The sequence below is a fragment of the Peromyscus californicus genome, unplaced genomic scaffold, assembly GCF_007827085.1.
Source record: "Peromyscus californicus insignis strain IS unplaced genomic scaffold, ASM782708v3 Scaffold_5__1_contigs__length_169319896, whole genome shotgun sequence".
Classification (NCBI taxonomy): Eukaryota; Metazoa; Chordata; class Mammalia; order Rodentia; family Cricetidae; genus Peromyscus; species Peromyscus californicus.
In genome coordinates, this window is record NW_026294573.1 from 160,461,872 (window position 1) to 160,478,412 (window position 16,541).

The 16,541-nt window shown below is 46.8% G+C and overlaps 1 protein-coding gene across 1 annotated transcript in view; it reads left to right on the plus strand.

Annotated features, from left to right (window-relative positions):
* Znf704 (zinc finger protein 704) overlaps positions 1-16,541 on the plus strand; it is a 208,735-nt gene that overhangs the window by 151,569 nt on the left and 40,625 nt on the right. Inside the window, exons 3-4 of the mRNA XM_052715088.1 lie at positions 10,991-11,094; positions 14,813-15,039. Of these exons, the coding sequence (XP_052571048.1) occupies positions 10,991-11,094; positions 14,813-15,039 (331 nt within the window). The remainder of the gene's footprint in view (positions 1-10,990; positions 11,095-14,812; positions 15,040-16,541) is intronic.

Genomic DNA, 16,541 nt, shown 5'->3' on the forward strand with positions numbered 1-16,541 from the left:
CCAGAGGCAGCCCAGCCGAGAGGTTCCTGGAGAGCGTGTTGCTCTGCATGGACTTCTGAGGACAGCAGGTACATCCTCCATGGGATGGAGAGAAACTAGCCAGGACTTCCTCTCAAAGAGCTAGGAGGGAAAATGCTGGCTGCCCCTAGAAGGAGACCGAGCCAGGGACAGTCCTGTTCCAATACAGCAGAGATAGAAGCGCAGCCTCACATACATACAGGATCCAAATGTATATACACACAGAGATACTCAACACAGATCTACACAGGATGTCAACTCACACAGACACATGCACAAGTACACACAGGACCCAGACACACATGGCTGTGACCCAGATGCAAGCCCTGTAAAACACATGACACTAACCACATAGTCACATATACACAGAGACCCACAAAGTACACGCTATCAAAAGAAATTTCAGCAATTTGTCGCATTCTCTCTGGTCTCCTTTTCCATCACATGATGTGCCTGTTGTTTTTCCGTTGGCTTAGGGGCTGCGCCTGAATCTCTGGATATTTTAACTATTGTCTGCTGCCCCACAGCCCCACAATCACCACCCCACTGCAGGGTAGGATTTCCAGCCCCTCCAGTACTGGCTCTGCAGCTGCCACCAAATGTAGTTTTTAATTAAGTCTCTATCATTTTATTTACCAATAAAAACTTGGGAATCAGATGTTGGAGTGAAAACCTGCTAGCTAAGAGAGATCAAGAAGCAACCAGCTGACCTTCCTTTTTGGCTAGAGACCCAGCAAGAGAGCATCTCTCCAGCCGTTCCAAACCAAAAAGACTGCACATCTCTAAGTCCCTCTCTCCTCCTCCTGTGCACTTCTCTGTCCATCTTCCTGGCTTCTCTGTAAGGCTAATTCCTGTCAACTAGTTGCTGGCTCCGTCCTTTGATGCAAGGTTGATTTTATTAACACAGTCTCAGTTTCCACAGTTCAATCAAATATCCCAGCACAGCAGCCCCAGGTTGTGATCACATGTTCACAGAGAACATGGTTTAAGACTGCCTGTGACTCCTGGAAGACCATGTGAGCTGCAGTCTAAAGCTTCACACCTAGAACATAAAAGAGCCTCTGAGGGATGTTGGCGGTGCTTCTCCTTGCTTCCTGACATCCTGGTCCTTCTCCCTTTGTTGAAGACCACAGTGTTCTCTCCTCGATCCTGTTACCATTGGATGAATCCAGAGGCTATTGGATACACACCCTGCCGTTGGTGTTGCAGCATCCTTTACCTTTGCTCCTCTATATTCAGCTCCAACCACCACATCTTGGACCCTGCCATCGTCCACTGGTTTAGAAATTTGTAGTGATTTCCAAGGACCATTGTTTTCATGTATTTAATAAAAGTATCAGTTCATCATAGATTAGAAATGTTTTAAAGTTGATCTTCAACACAGGTAGTTTCAGAAGTCTTAGTTGATGTTGCCTTGTTGGGATCTGTTTAATTTTTCTGTTGTTTGATCAAGACCACAAAATGCTTCTCTGAGTTTTCCTGTAATCTTAAAAGATTCAGCAGCTGAACATATGGCTGGGGAGATAGCTTGTTTGGTACAGTGCTTGCCATGCAATCATGGAATGCGATTCCCCGGCATCATGTAAAAAGCCAGGCATGGTGGCGAGCACTTGTAATCCCAGTGCTGGGGAGGCAGAGAAAGCCACATCTCTGGGCTCACTGGCATTGCCAGTCTGGCCTAATGAGCAACTTCCAGGCCCAGTGAGAGACCCTGTGTCAGAAAACAAAACAAAGCGGATAGTATCTAAATTAGAGGTGTTAACATCTATCTTAGTCACTGTTCTGTTGCTGTGAGGAAACATCACAACATGGTAACTCTTACAAAAGAAAACATGTAATTGGTGCTTGCTTACAGTTCTAGAGCTTTAGTCCATTATCATTATGACAGGATGTGGCATGCAGGCAGATGTGGTGCTGGAGAAGTAGCTAAGAGTTCTACATCTGGATCCACAGGCAGCAGGAAGAGAGAGCAACACTGTAGATGTAACCAATGGTCTTATAAAATAAGAAACACAGAGCCAATTCAGAGAAGAAAGCCAAGAGGTCAGAGCTAACAGCCTCACCCTTTCTGATTCAGGGATCCTCTCCAGCCAAGAGAGCTCTCCGAAAAGGACCTACTTCCTGTGTGTCTGTCTTTTAAGTCTTCCTGTTCTGCCTTCTCATTGGTTGTAAACCCAAACATGTGACTGCCTCGTCACTGCCTGAATGTACCGCCCTCCAGGTCCTTAAAGGCGTGCGCTACCGCCGCCACGCACTTGCTATGACTCTAATAGCTCTGACCCCCAGACAACTTTATTTATTAACATACAATTAAAATCACATTTCAGTATAAGTAAAATACCACCACACAACACTGGGCCTGGCTTGGGCTTTTGAAACCTCAAAGCCCGCCCACAGTGACACACTTTCTCCAGCAAGGCCATACCTACTCCAACAAAGCCACACCTCCTCATCCTTCTCAAGAAGTACCACTCCCTGATGACTGAGCATTCAAATATATGAGCCTATGGGGGCCATTCTTATTCAAATCACTATAACATCTATTACTTCTTTTACAGGATTTCTATAGAAAAAGAAGTTTTTGTTCCTCATCACAGGAATAGTTATGAAATCTCATTTCCCAAGCTCTTAGTAAAACCTTCCTGGATTCCAGAACTGAGCATGGATGCTGCAATAGCTCCAATAGAAGAGATTTCATTTCTAGCTTGTTTGTGGACAGCCCTGAGACTCTGAAGCAGCTGAACTTTCCGCTCATGTGTGCAGGGCCCTGGGTTTGAGCCCAACACTGAAAGCAGAAGAAGTGACTGATTTTAGTCTAGACAGCAGATTTTAGTAGTTGCCAGGTAACTAGATTTGTACTAATTTAAGAAAGGTATTATTCAACTTTATTTCCAGTTCTTACTACAGCACTTTAATTGTAGATAAACGGCGTTCATGATGCCCTGGGGTGTAATATCTCCCTGTGGCTGATGGAGATGGTCAGGAGAGACACTGTTGGTTGACATCCTCTAAGCAAAGAGATCCAAGACAGGATGCAGCTTCAAAGAAGGAAAGGCAGAAACAGCTGGCTGAGCATGTAAGCGCTGCCAAGGTTGACTGCTCAGGGCTGCACCTGCTGTGCCCAGCTGTGAGTGAGAACCGGGGACCCGAGGCCTCATTGAGATTGTCCACACTTCCCTGGTCTCCTCCTCGTGTCACAGATGACATCATCCAGCAGCCTGTTGCCACAGACCTGTTGTTAAACTCGAGGAAGTCATTTTCCACAGGCAGCCAGAGGGAGCTTTCTGAAGGACAAACCTGATCACTCATGAACCTTCTCAGCCTGTCCCTACTGCACCCCAGTGTGAACCACTGGTGCCTCTTAGAGCTTTGCAGATAGGGAAGAAAACCCTCACAAAAGGTGGAAGCCATTCCAGGCTGCACAGCACACTAGGATCAGTCTGTCCTCTCCACAGCAGCCTCGCCCTCAGCCACCCAGAAACCCATCCTTCCCGAGGCTGGTAGCAGCCAGGCTGGTTTCAACCTCAGCATCCTTCCCCCCATTCACCTAGGCAGGTCCTCACGTGACCTTCCTTCTGGTGTGTAGCTTTTCCAGAACAGGAGGGGCAGTGGGGAGAAAGGGAAAGGAGAGAGGGAGACAGAGATGAAGGTCCGGTTCTCCTCTAGCCTGGAGCTCAGAGGGCAGGCTATTGCTTTACCTGGAGACCGTGCTTCTCTAATCCGGTGCAGCCTCCAGCACACAGCCCTCCTGGAATACGGATAGCATAGACTCTTTCAGCACAAAATCTGCCTGGGCTTGCAACATGTGTGGAGATTCATGATATGTCGAGTTGGTGACAGCACCAACTTGTGATCCTAGTGAGAAGCCCGAGGCTGCACCTCCACAAGCCTCTTACAGAGGAGCTTGGAGCAGTTTTGACATTCATGAAAAACCTGGTGCGCGCGCGCACGCACACACACACACACACACACACACACACACACACACACACACACACTGAAATCAGCAGGGAAAGGGAAGGACAGAGGAGGCAGAAGACAGCTGCTATTGCTGGGTTTGAGTAAGGAACGAGAGAAGTCTGCCTCTGTCCCCTTTCCTGGGGACACGTCATGGGTGTAGTCATGGATTTGAATGTCAGGACCGGCTGGTGAACTTGGGCAGGAATTCGGAGGCTCATGCTGGTGCTCTTGGACATTTTCTTCTTTAATCCTCTCAGAAGCCTGATTTATACTCCTGGTCTAGATGAAGCAACGGAGAGACTCAGCTTAAGGAACTCACCCAGGGCTGTGCGGGTAGAGAGACAGACTGATTCGAAGCCATGGGTTAACGTGATGCAGAGCCATGCTCTGCGCTTCCTCACTTCCCGTTACTTTTGCTGCCTCTTCTGCAGAGGTCCAGAGTCCGGCTCTACTAGAATCCAGGAAAATCCACAGAGCCTCTGGGTGGAAACCTCACTCAACTTAGCATGCTCTCTTAAGATCCTTTCCTTTCCGTGTGTTTTCTTTCTTGCCTCTTTCTAAAGATTGGTCTCCTCCTCTCTCTTCCCCTCCCCCACATTCTTGTCTGTCCCCTGGCTTCTCTTGGCTTACCACACAGCTCAGCATGCCCAGCCCAGTGTACTGACCCAAGCTCTGCCCCTCCTGTTTCCCAACACCTCTTCAACATGAGACTCCTGGGCAAAGCCAGGGCTTCCCTGCTGTCCTTTCTCAACTGTGATTCACCTTCACGAAGTCCTGTTCACCAGTGGAAGCCAGCTCATCACAAGGTCTAGATGGCGTATAAAATGGCAATGAAGATTCCTATCCCTTTAACCATTATTCTAAGTATTGCTAAATTCCATAAAACTCAAGTGTGGGCCAGCGGCAGTGGCACACACCTTTAATCCCAGCACCGGGAGGCAGAGGCAGGCGGATCTCTGTGAGTTTCAAGTCAGCCTGGTCTACAGAGCAAGATCCAGGACAGGCACCAAAACTACACAGAGAAACCCTGTCTTGAAAAACAAACAAACAAAAGCCTCAAGTGTGGAAGAGAGGTTAATTCTTAGTTAGGTCTCTGTCTTTAGTAAATGTGGGATTAGTGTGGTTTGCAATTGTAAATTCAATTCAATTTCACATTAAGAGAGGATATCCATTCTGGCCCCCAGCGCCCCCTCCCAACTACTATAAATCCACCAGAAGGCTTTACAGCAGTTTACTCCAAGTGCACCAGATTCGACTTCATGTATCATCTCTTAGTGTTAATTATAAGGATTTGAATCTGCAGCACTAATTAATCAGTAATTAGATACTACTGTACCAAAAGAAATTAACAAAGATAAAAACAAAAACACCACTCAGCACAAGGCTATAGCATCTGATAACTTGATCCAAATTCTTCTTAAGAGATCTGGGTTAAGTGGTGGCGTGCTGTGTATTCCTTTGAGGTTGGTGGTGGTGACCTTCAGTGCTAATGGAAAACCTAAAGGTACTCCAGATAAATGAACACTCTGGTTAGCTGTGGTTCCCTGATCCCTACGCTCTGGAGGCAGAGGCAGGAGGATTGCTGCAGTGTCCAAGGCCAGTCTGTTTACACAGTAAGTTTCAAGTTGGCAAGGAAAACATAGTGAGACCCTGTCTCAAAAAAATGCAGAAACTAAAAAGTGATTAAAAATACGTGCTTACACTAATTTGTATTCTTTTTCTTCTTCATTAGGAATCTGTTTTATGACATTCAGTAATTACTTTGAAATATACTGGTAGTTTGGCCATGTAAAATAAACACACAGTTTATAGTGATGTGTTCGCTATTATTTCTCATTTTAAAATCCACATAGACCAGCTTTTGGGTTTTGTTTATTAATATTTTATAGCTGAAGTTTTCTCCGGTCCTGCCCAGCCCCACAGACCCTGCAACCGCTTATAAAATAATCACTCAGAAGCTTATATTAATTAAAACTGCTCGGCCATTAGCTCAGGCCTACCACTGACTAGCTCTTACATTTAAACTCAGCCTGTTTCTCTTAATCTCTATATTGCCACATGTTCCGTGGCTTTACCTGTGTGCCATTACATGCTGGTCCCTGGATGGCGGGCTGGTGTCTGCTGACTCAGCCTTCCTCTTCCCAGAATTCTCCTTGTCTGCTTATCCCGCCTGTACTTCCTGCCTGGCTACTAGCTGGTCAGTGTTTTATTAAACCAGTGTACAAAAGCATTTCCCACAGCAATGTTTGATTAGCATTTATTAGTTATATGGAATAACGGTTTCATTGTGATATTTTCTGACATGTATATAATGTATTTTTGATCATGTTTATACCGCATTACCTTCTCTATCCCCATCTCCTTGACCCTTTCTTCCCAGTAACTTCCACTTCTACTTTAATGGTTTGGTTTTTTTTTTGTCCTTTTCTAAATTTAAATTTGACCCCTGTGTTTATTTAGGCGAGCCAATCACTGGGGGTGTTTCAGGGGCATGAGTGAGAGGTTATTTCCAGGAATATGTACCTTACCAGTGGTTTAACACTAGGAAGAACATCTCTGCTCCCTCCAGCAACCATCAGCTGCCAGCAGATCCTTCGGAAGGCGTGGACCTTGTGAGCCCCGCCCCTTCCCATCTTTTCAGCAGGGCTGATGGAGGTGCTCACAGCTGCTTTTGATTGCAGTATTCCACAACACCTCGCCCATCCTCCGGCTCTTCCATTCTTCTTGTCCTCTCTTTCCACAGTGTTCTCTGAACCTTGAAGGGAGTGGTAGAGATGTCCCATTTCTGACTGAGCATTCAACGGTCGCTTATTTCAGCCCCTGCGCTGGTCAGCCTCTCCACTTCCTGCTGTCCACCCCAGAAAGAGGCTGTTTGGAGTAAAGCTGGCGAGAGCACTCATCTGTGGACGTCAGCACAGTCACTCAGAAGCAGCAGCTGCCGCTTGCCCGCTAGTGCCTCTGACCTCCCCAGCCACGGGCTTTCAGCCAGGTTTATGGTACCAGGTGTCAGTTCCTTCCTGTGGAGACCATCCCAGTTCCAACAGAAAGTGGTTAGTTGCCAGTCCTGTATTCATGGGTGCATCCTTCCTGGCCGACCGGTCAGTAGTGTAGCGTGTAGTGTCGAAGATGAGTGAGATTGTTCACAGTTCTCCCTGGCAGGCTCCCTAGCACCTTCCAAGCCAGCATGGAAGAACCTTCCAACCCAGAGCTAGCTTGGTATCTCCATGGCTTTCCATCAGAGCCGTTAGAGCAGTTTTTGAATTATTAGCTAGACCTCCCAAACAAAAGGTTCGCCTTGTGTGTTAAAACAAAACTTTAAAAATGATATAAGGAGAACTTGGGGGAAAGGGTCTTTGAAACCCAGATGGATGTAGAAGGATGTCTAACAAAGTCCTGTTAGAAATTAGGGGAAACTTGTGGCACCTTCTCATTCCCATGTACTGGGTACCAGCTCTTCTTAGTCTGGTTTTAGAACTCTTGTTAATAACAGTGTATTAGTTGTGTATTTTCTTGTTGCTGTCATCAGCTGCTTGACAGAAGCCACTCACAGTTTTGAGAGACCAGGAGCTAGACTCCCTGATGGGCAGACAGACAGGGAGAGGGGCCATGGCTCGGTATAAAGGCAGCAGAGTTCCAACATGGCCAGCTTCTTCCTCAGCCTCCTGACCCAAGACAGAAGCCTGGCAGCTTTTATCTGCCACCATCAGTCTCCTGCTGATGGACTGACCCAACAAGTTCAGGGCCTGATCAAGACATGTCACACAGCAGCAGAGTACCAGTCAGTACCTGTAGCCCTAAAGTAGAGGAGGACGTGTCTTCAGAGGCTTTAAAACCCCAGGCCTGGAGAAGAGACTGGATTGTTTTGGCCTCCTGAGTCCTCCCCTCTGTGAAGCAGAGGGTCCTTTTCTCTGTGTGTATGCTGAATGCACATGTTTCCTTACCCCCGAGAAATGCCTTTCTTAACTGCTAATTCTGACGACAGTTGTATGAGGTTTATCTGTCGCTACCTGTTGTGCTTCAGATTTTTCCTACCTTTTAATTCTGTAACTGGCAGAGAAAAGGAACCCAACCCAGACCTCCAGACTGTATCCTTTCGAGGGTACCATCCATCGTTGTGGAGAGTTGTGTATGTTGGTCATGTTGTGTTGACCATCGGGAGCAAGATGAATGTGGGCACCCAGCTCCCTTTCTCCTTTGTATAGTCTAGGCCCCCAGTCTGGGATGGTGTTACCTACACTCAGGGTGCATTTCCCACAGTTAATCTGTTAATGGAAACTGTCTTACAGATATTTGCAGGACTGTTTCTTAGGGGATTTGAAATCCGGTCAAATTGACAGTGAAGGTTGGCCATCACAGAGAGAGGTTGTAGTTCAGTCTTGGAACAGGGGATGCAAATGTCTATCCAGCTGTGCCCACACCCACACTGGTGTCACTTGGGGAAACTGAGCCAGCACAACACCCGGGAGAGCATGAGGTGCATTAGGCTCTTTTCTCGGTGTTGCATCAAGGAAATCCATTTCTGCAGGAGGCCAGCATCACCTTTCCCAGGGTGTGCGGATCCTGTAGCCTGTGGTGACTGTAAAGATGCGTGGCAGCTGAGTGTGTACGCAGGGATTTCTGCTTCCGAGGGTGTGCCACTGTCTCGCACACTTCCATGGAGGCAGTTTCATTGTCCCTGCTCCTGCTTGTTTATCCAAGTATTTTTATTTGCCAGTCACTGAAACAAATAATTTACCTTTTGATGGAACAGTTTGGGGAGTAAGCACATAAGGGATTTTGAGAAGAATTACAGGAAAACGTCAAAGGTTTCCATCCTCTGGCACCTTGGATTGAAACAATAAACTTGGAATATCTTACTTAGTACCATGTTGGGTATCAGAAAGTCAAACTGATTTTTGGTAACTTCATGGTGAAATTAATGGAGCAATGTATTAGCTGCCTGTCTTGTTGCTATGGCAAAGTACCAGACAGAAGCAACCTAAGGGAGGGTTTGTGTGGGCTCACAGTTTGTGAGCTCACTCCAGGGAAGCCAAGGGCAGGGACCTGACCTGAGGCAGCTGGTCTCTGGAGTCAGATGCAGAGAATGATGAATGGTTATGTTCAGCTAGCATTCTCCTTTTGATTACGTCCAGCCTCCAAGCCACAGGATGCCGCAGCCCACATTTCAGTAGGTCTTCTATCTCAGGTCACCTATCGAGTAAGTTCCTCGCAGACGGGCTGGAGGTTTGTTGCCATGGTGATTCTAAATGCCATCTAGCCGATGAGATCAATGTCTCAGGTAGCACCCCCCCCAAACACACACACACACACACACACACTCACACACACACACACACACACACACACACACACAAGTAAAGAAGTGTTTGGCTGTTCTCCAGTGGAAGGATTTCTTTTCCACTCAGTTTTGTGAAGCAGTGCTATGAAGTTTTGAGGTCTAGAGTTCACTGCTTTCACAAATCCTCCAGCACACCTGTGAAGGAAAGCCACATTTGTCAAAGTGACAATCCATCTGCAGGTAGGGCTTATTAATCCTCTGTTGTGCTGCTTCGGCTGCTCCCTAATTGGAAAATGTTCATCTCCCGGGAGGTGGCGTCATTTACTTTGTGTCAATGTACTACATAAATGTCTGCCTCTCGGTTGTGACTTCTCCGAGGAAATAGGCTCACACGAGCTGACTCCAGCCGCCATGACGGCTGCCTCACAGGTTCGTGTTTAACTGGCCAGGATGAAGTAAGAGCAACCTTGTTGTCTCGCTCGGTGATTACCACAGCTGTTCCCATGCCGTCGTCTTCCTTGGGTAGGATGTGGGGAATGAAGTGAAAAGCAAAGGTTGAGGGCCGAGGAGATTGCTCAGTGGTGAAAGCCCACAGTTCAGATCCCCAGAAACCCAACTAACTGCCAGGTGCTCACCTGTGACTCGAGCCTCAGAAGGTGTGGATGGGAAATCGCGAGAGTGAGCTGGCCAGCACGACCGCCTCAGGGTGTAAGGTAGAAGAGCAATTCAGGAAGACTCCCAAACTCAACCTGGAGCCTCCACATGCATGCACACAGCCGCTCCCCTCCCCCCCCCACACACACACACGGACGCACGCACTCATGCACACACCCAAGCACTCGCACACCGGCACACACAAAGAGACAAGGCGAGAGGGACCCTCGAATTTAAACACCCTGAATGCGTTTCTCCTCTGGTTGCTCTCATGTGGGTGGAGGCTGTTAATGCCCACGTTGTTGCTGGAGCCATCCAGAGACCACCGTTCTACTGTCCCCCACCGATGCCCCAGAGTCACCAGCCACTGCCTCCAGCCACCGATCTCATCCACCCCCCTGTCAACTATCTCATACCCTCCTTTTCTGTTCCGCCTTTCCTGCCCTCTGTTCTGCGTAATGCCAGCTCAGCCGTTGTTTGGCAAGTACTAACCGTATCACGTGGGCCTGTGGAAAGTGTCCAGTGACTCTCAAATCCACGTGGAATAAAGGTGAAACGTTCCATTGGCACACGACCCAGGGGAAACAGCTCTGCCCCTCCTCTGTCTCTGGAGAACTCATCTAGGGTCCCTCATCTAGGCCGCCACTGCTGTAGAGATACACTTCTCTCTACTCCCAGAACTGAGTCCTCCTCAACTTCACATCACCTCAGAAGTCACTCCTCAGAGACATCTAGTCTCTGCTGTGTCCACGGCTAACCCTGCATAGCACTTGCCACTGTCAGAAAGTCTTTGTCCCAGGTGGTTGGTTTGTCTGTCGTTCATCCCGCACATCACTGGCCTGCAGAGGGGCTGCCTGGCTCACCAGCACACCCACATCGTTGTTGGACGCCATGAAGAAGGCACCCCTTCCTTCCTGGTGTGTATGGCTTTGACTGGGTCACTTGGCCTCTTATATATACATCAGCTAGCAGAACATTGGGTTTTTCCTGAGGATACGTCAGAAAGTCAACGTGGCAGCCTGCAGTGCCTTGCTTGGGTAGAGTGAGCACAGACAGACAGCACTTCTTCCTGTTTTACAGGAAATCTTCAGAGGAACTGGACATGGACAAGGTGACTGCGGCAATGGTGCTAACCAGCTTGTCAACCAGCCCTTTGGTCCGAAGCCCTCCTGTGCGACCTAATGGTAAGCCACACGAGGGTATGGTCTTTGGGAAAGTGCCTGTTAGCGCCCGGAGCAAGGCTTCTGCCTTAGGGATCGCCTTCCTCCCGAATGAAAAGCTGTTTCGAATCGGGGGGGGGGGGGGGGGGGGGGGGGGGGGGGGGGGGATAGAGACCCTGGGCCATCGGCCCGCTCCTAAGAGCCCAGCACTCTCATGTCCTCACCTAGGCAGCTGACATCTACTGAGCTCTGAGACGTGCTTGCTGCCTTCCCAGGACACATCTGTGCGGTACGGCGTTCCTTTTCCCTAGGCAAATGGAGAGCAGTCTACTGAACTTCTTTTCCCAGCACGGTTTCTTTTTCATTGAGAGGTAGTTGGATCAGGGAACTCACTGAAGATCCAGCAGTTTGTAAAAGCAGTATCACACTTCATAACCAAGAGAAGTATTTAGTCCACTCGTGAATTCAGTACATATCAGATACCACCCAGGTGATCTGAATGTATCAGTAGAATATAAACAGTGCCCATACTCAGAGAGAGTACACGGTCCCTTTCAGGAAGAAAAACTCTGTCAGTCATGGCCTCATTAACAGCTAGCATATTAACTGAGCAGTGACTTAACTATCTGCTGAGTGTTTTACTTACTTTATCTCAGGGTGTTTCTACCAGCAAGTGTACGAGATGCTATTATCACCGTTTTACAGATAGGTAAACCAAGGCACATGCGGACTAATTGGCTTTCAAATGGTAGAACTACATTTCTAGTTCCTGTCTTCCTGATTCCAGATCTGCCTTCCTAAACGTGGTGTGGTATCGCTTCACCTAGTCTTCATGGTGAATTGGGAAAGCAGACGGTGGGAGATGAAGTTGGACAGAGGAGAGAACAGGAGCTTTATTGTGACAGATCATGTATGCCTGGCCAGAGTTTTTCTTCTGAGACTCTGTGAGAGAGCTGCTAAAGTAATCCACCCAGGTGGTTGAAAATTAGGATTAGAATACCAGGCTGCATACATATTTGTATGTATGTGTATACGCATGTGTTTTTAAATATAGACGTATACATAGATGGACTTATGTATACCGCATAAGCACATGCTTTGAGATGACGTGATCATTCTTATTTGGTGCCTTGGCCTTTTGGGAGCCTCTTGGCAAATGGATACCCAGATTTGCCTTTCTCGCTAGGCAGCATTGCTGGAGGTAAAACTGGGGTACCCCCAAAACATTCTAGGAATGAGTTTGAATCTGTAGAGGGAAAAAGATATTTTTTAATTAATCACTATATTTACTATATGATTCTTTTTTAATTGAGAACATTTCTCCTGTTCCTTTGTATTTAAAGGTTAAAATGAAAATAAACCTTTTCATACTTCAGTACACACTTCTGTTAGCACAGCAATAGAGTTTGTCAGTGTTCATTGATGACTTAAAAAACCACTACTTAGCTAGGTGTGATGGCAAATGCCTTTAATCTCAGCACTGAAGAGGCAAAAGCAGATGGATCTCTGTGAATTAATGAGGCCAGCCTGGCCCGCGTAGAGAGACCTTGCTTCAAAATAAATAAATGGATAAATAAATACAATAAAATCATCTTAAAATAGCTACTCAACTACTGAATTTGAAGTCTATCATTTGGTTTACAAAAGGAAGCAAATTTTTAAGTAAGGGAAGCAATTAATAATAATAAAGTCATTAGTTTTCAGGGGAATAAAGTTGTTTTCAAGAATGATGCTGTATCAGTGAGTTTGGGGAACCTGTTGTGATCCTTTCCTGTGACTGAGAAGGGTTTCTCTGTTAGGAGGTAGCTTTGCAGAGAGCTAAGAGCCCAGCTGGGCCCGTCTGCCCATTTGGCTAATGCTGGCTTAAGATAGGGAAATGCTGCAGCCCAGGAAACACGATGAGTGTTTCTGAAAGATTCATCTCGTGTTAGCTTGTCTTCCTGGCTGAGGAGTGAAGGAAGTATTCAGACTGGTAAGCAGATACCCTGCTGACACTGACGTGAAGCGACATAACCCACCGTGACGATGGCTCCTTCTCCTACGGACCGTGACAGCACATCCCTCAGCGTGAACTTCACTTTGCTGTAGGAGTCTGTGGTGGAGTATGGGAGGAGGCGCCGCTGAAGGATGCTGTGCTGCATTCAGCGCTCCTGTTAGAGAGGCTCCTGCAGTCCGCTGTGCCTGAGCATCCATTCCTCACCCTCAGTCTGCAGGGGCGGAAATACTAAACTGGCTTTGTGATGCTAAAAAAAAAAAAGAAAAAAAAAAGCATTTAATTCTGAAAAAGACCATTTAATTCTGCCAGTCTTACCATCATGAAATGGGCAACTGCCACTTCAGTTTAAAATTTGATGATTTTTACTAAAGTCTTTGTTTGATATAGTTGAGAAATTTGCTGGAAATCTATAACTAGGTAAGGGTAGTGATTTCTCTACGAATACTAGTCTACTCTTCATCTTTGCTTCATTAGTAATTACACAGACATTAGTATTTTTTAATGAGGCATTTTGGGATTTCCTCTTCCCCCCCCCCATTAGGGTTTTAATGCATTCGCAATGCACATAAATATGGAAGATGAATTATCTAGAAAGTAGAATTTATATAAATGCTAATAAGTTTGGGTGTTCTGAAAAGAAAGGAAATGTACAGTGATTAAAAGCCATCCTCCTCTGATGCTAACAGGAAGAAATCTCTGCATTGGACTTCCTGCAGTTAAATTGAGCACCAGTCCAGTCAGTAGGTATCGCCAATAAATTCTGATGCAATCCAGCTCAACCACAGAGATAAGAGATGCAATCTCCCCAACCACAGTAGAGGGCCTGCATGCTCTGGAGGACCAAGGGCCACTAGGGGACCAGGTCCTGGCCTCAGCCGTCCAGGGTCACTTACTAGTTAGAGAGCAGGTAGATGAACTTCCTGTGCCAGGGTCAAATGGGGACACTCTTTACTCTGAGTGACAGATGTAACAGTGTTTGAAACTGCAGATGAGCTCCTTTAAGTAGGGGGAATTGGAACGCACGGTACGAGCGCAGAAGTGGGGGACTAATAAGTGTGAAGGAACTCACACTTAAGTTAAGAGGGGGCCGGAGGGAAGGGGAAGAATTAGAATGAAGTATAATGACACAGATGTGTGGGAATGCCATTATAAAACCCATTATTTTATACACTAAGTTTGAAAATTAAGTTTAAAAGGATATAAGAGCAGTCAGAGTATAAGACACTATTTGTTTTAATCAGCAGTGGGAAGTCGTTTTATTGCCAATCTAGAAATTATTAATTCTGATTGACAGAGTCTTAAGTCTTAATCTGATTTCTTAGACATACATCCCAGGAACCATAGTCACATGAGTAATGCCTTTTTTTAAAAAGGAGACTGGAACCGGAGGGGGCAACTTGGTGGCCAGGTAGGAGGATACCACAGGCAGTTTAACACGCAGAAGCACGGCAGCCAGCAAACCCAGAGGCTCCACAGCTGGTAAACAAGAAATAACCACTACTTCCTTGTTTTCGGTTAATCTTCACCAATCCCAACGAAGGAGCGCCCGTGCAGTAAAACACACACATCAGAGCCCAGACAGCCCTGCTGCACTGTGGCTAAAACAACTGCTTAGAAGCTACCGTGTGACTGGGGTGGGTGAGAACTTGCTTACAGTTGCTGTGGGTTACTGCATGCAACATGGAGGTGAGGACAGAGCTCCGACCCTTCCCCAGAGGCCCTCACTTGCTGTCCCTGTTCTCACAGAGGGCCTCAGCGGGTCCTGGAAGGAGGGTGCGCCCTCCAGCAGCAGCAGCAGCGGCTATTGGAGCTGGAGCGCCCCCAGTGACCAGTCCAACCCGTCCACACCTTCGCCACCGTTGTCCGCCGACAGCTTCAAGCCCTTCCGAAGCCCCGCGCCACCCGATGATGGCATCGACGAGGCAGAGGCCAGCAACCTGCTCTTCGATGAGCCCATTCCCAGGAAGAGAAAGGTGGGTGGTGCCCTGTACTCTGCACCCGAGGGACTGGTGCTTGGTCACTCATGAGAATGAGCAGACACACACGCACACACACGCACGCGCACGCACACACACACACACACACACTCGTGTTCTGCCTTAGTTGTCTTTAATCTCCAATTAAAGACAAAAATTGCTAGAGTACCCATGCGCATGCCCCATCTGGATGCACGTCCCGTCCTGTGTATACATTGTCAAACAGCTCTACCTTGTTTGGAAGCTGAAATACTGGACTGAGACTTCCTGTGGCTAAACGCTCTTAAAATATAGCCAGTATTTTTTTCTCTTTTCTGCTTCTGTCAGCACAAAAGGTTTTCTTCAGTTTAACACAACTAGATATGTAAAAGTTGACACATAAATATGTATGCTTCCATCCTGAAAATTATATTTACTAAACAAAAATGTAATGAAGAGCTAAATATTGGGCTCAGTAGTTTAACTGACTATACATCTATTTGGTCCTTACAGAAGTGCTATATAGAAATTGAGGTTCTGGGATATTTTTATTAAGAGCCACCATCCAAACCCATAGTCTTTTCGTTCTTTTCAGGAATCTTTGATTTATTATCATCATTTTCAGGGTTTGGATTTTTTAAACATTTATTTACTTATGTTGTGTGTGTTTGAGTGTGCATGTCGAGGTTACACCACAGCTTGAGGGAGTGAGTTCACCCCTTCTGCCCTGTGGGTTCTGGGGATTACACTCAGATTTGGGAGCAAGTGCCTTTACCCACTGAGCCATTCTCGATGACCCTTCACTCTCCATTTTATGGAAGCATTTTTATTTCCTAGGCGACAGCAACACTGCTCCTAAACCTAGAGAACATTTTAGCATCGTTTGACAATGATGTGATTCGGACATTATATGCTGGTTTTAAAATTGTATGCGGGTGTCATCATTCTTAATGAGGACCCATAAGCAAACCGAGGCCTTGAGGATGCATTGCAACCTTGTCTTCCCCTGAATGCATTTGGAGAGAGAAATAAAAAGGTGGCGTTGGTCCAGCACCCTCCCTGCCTCCCTCAGCATCACTCAGAGCATGCAGGGTGAGTAGGACAGCAGTTCTGTCCAGGTATGCCCCAAGGAATAGGGCCATCTTTAACCAGAGAGGAGGGCATTGGTAAATCCAAGTGCCATGATCAAAAGTCCGATGAGCCACATTCCAGCCTTATCACTGTTGTTCTGAGAACCTCAGAAAGCCATCACCTTCTTGGTGGTAAACCTGCTGGTGTGTATATCACACCTCTTAAAGGACAGTTGTGAAGTTGTTAGCTGTGATCTCATGTAAGGGAACATGGCTACAAACACAGCAGAAGCAGCCTTCACTGCACATAGGTATGGCTCGTAATTATGGACACCAGCTGATCTTTCTGACCTCCTGCCAGCACTCACTGCTAACTCTCATGGATCCACTTATATAATGAAGTTCAAAGTGAGTTGCATTGCATAGACAATGCAGCATTTCATTCAGTCA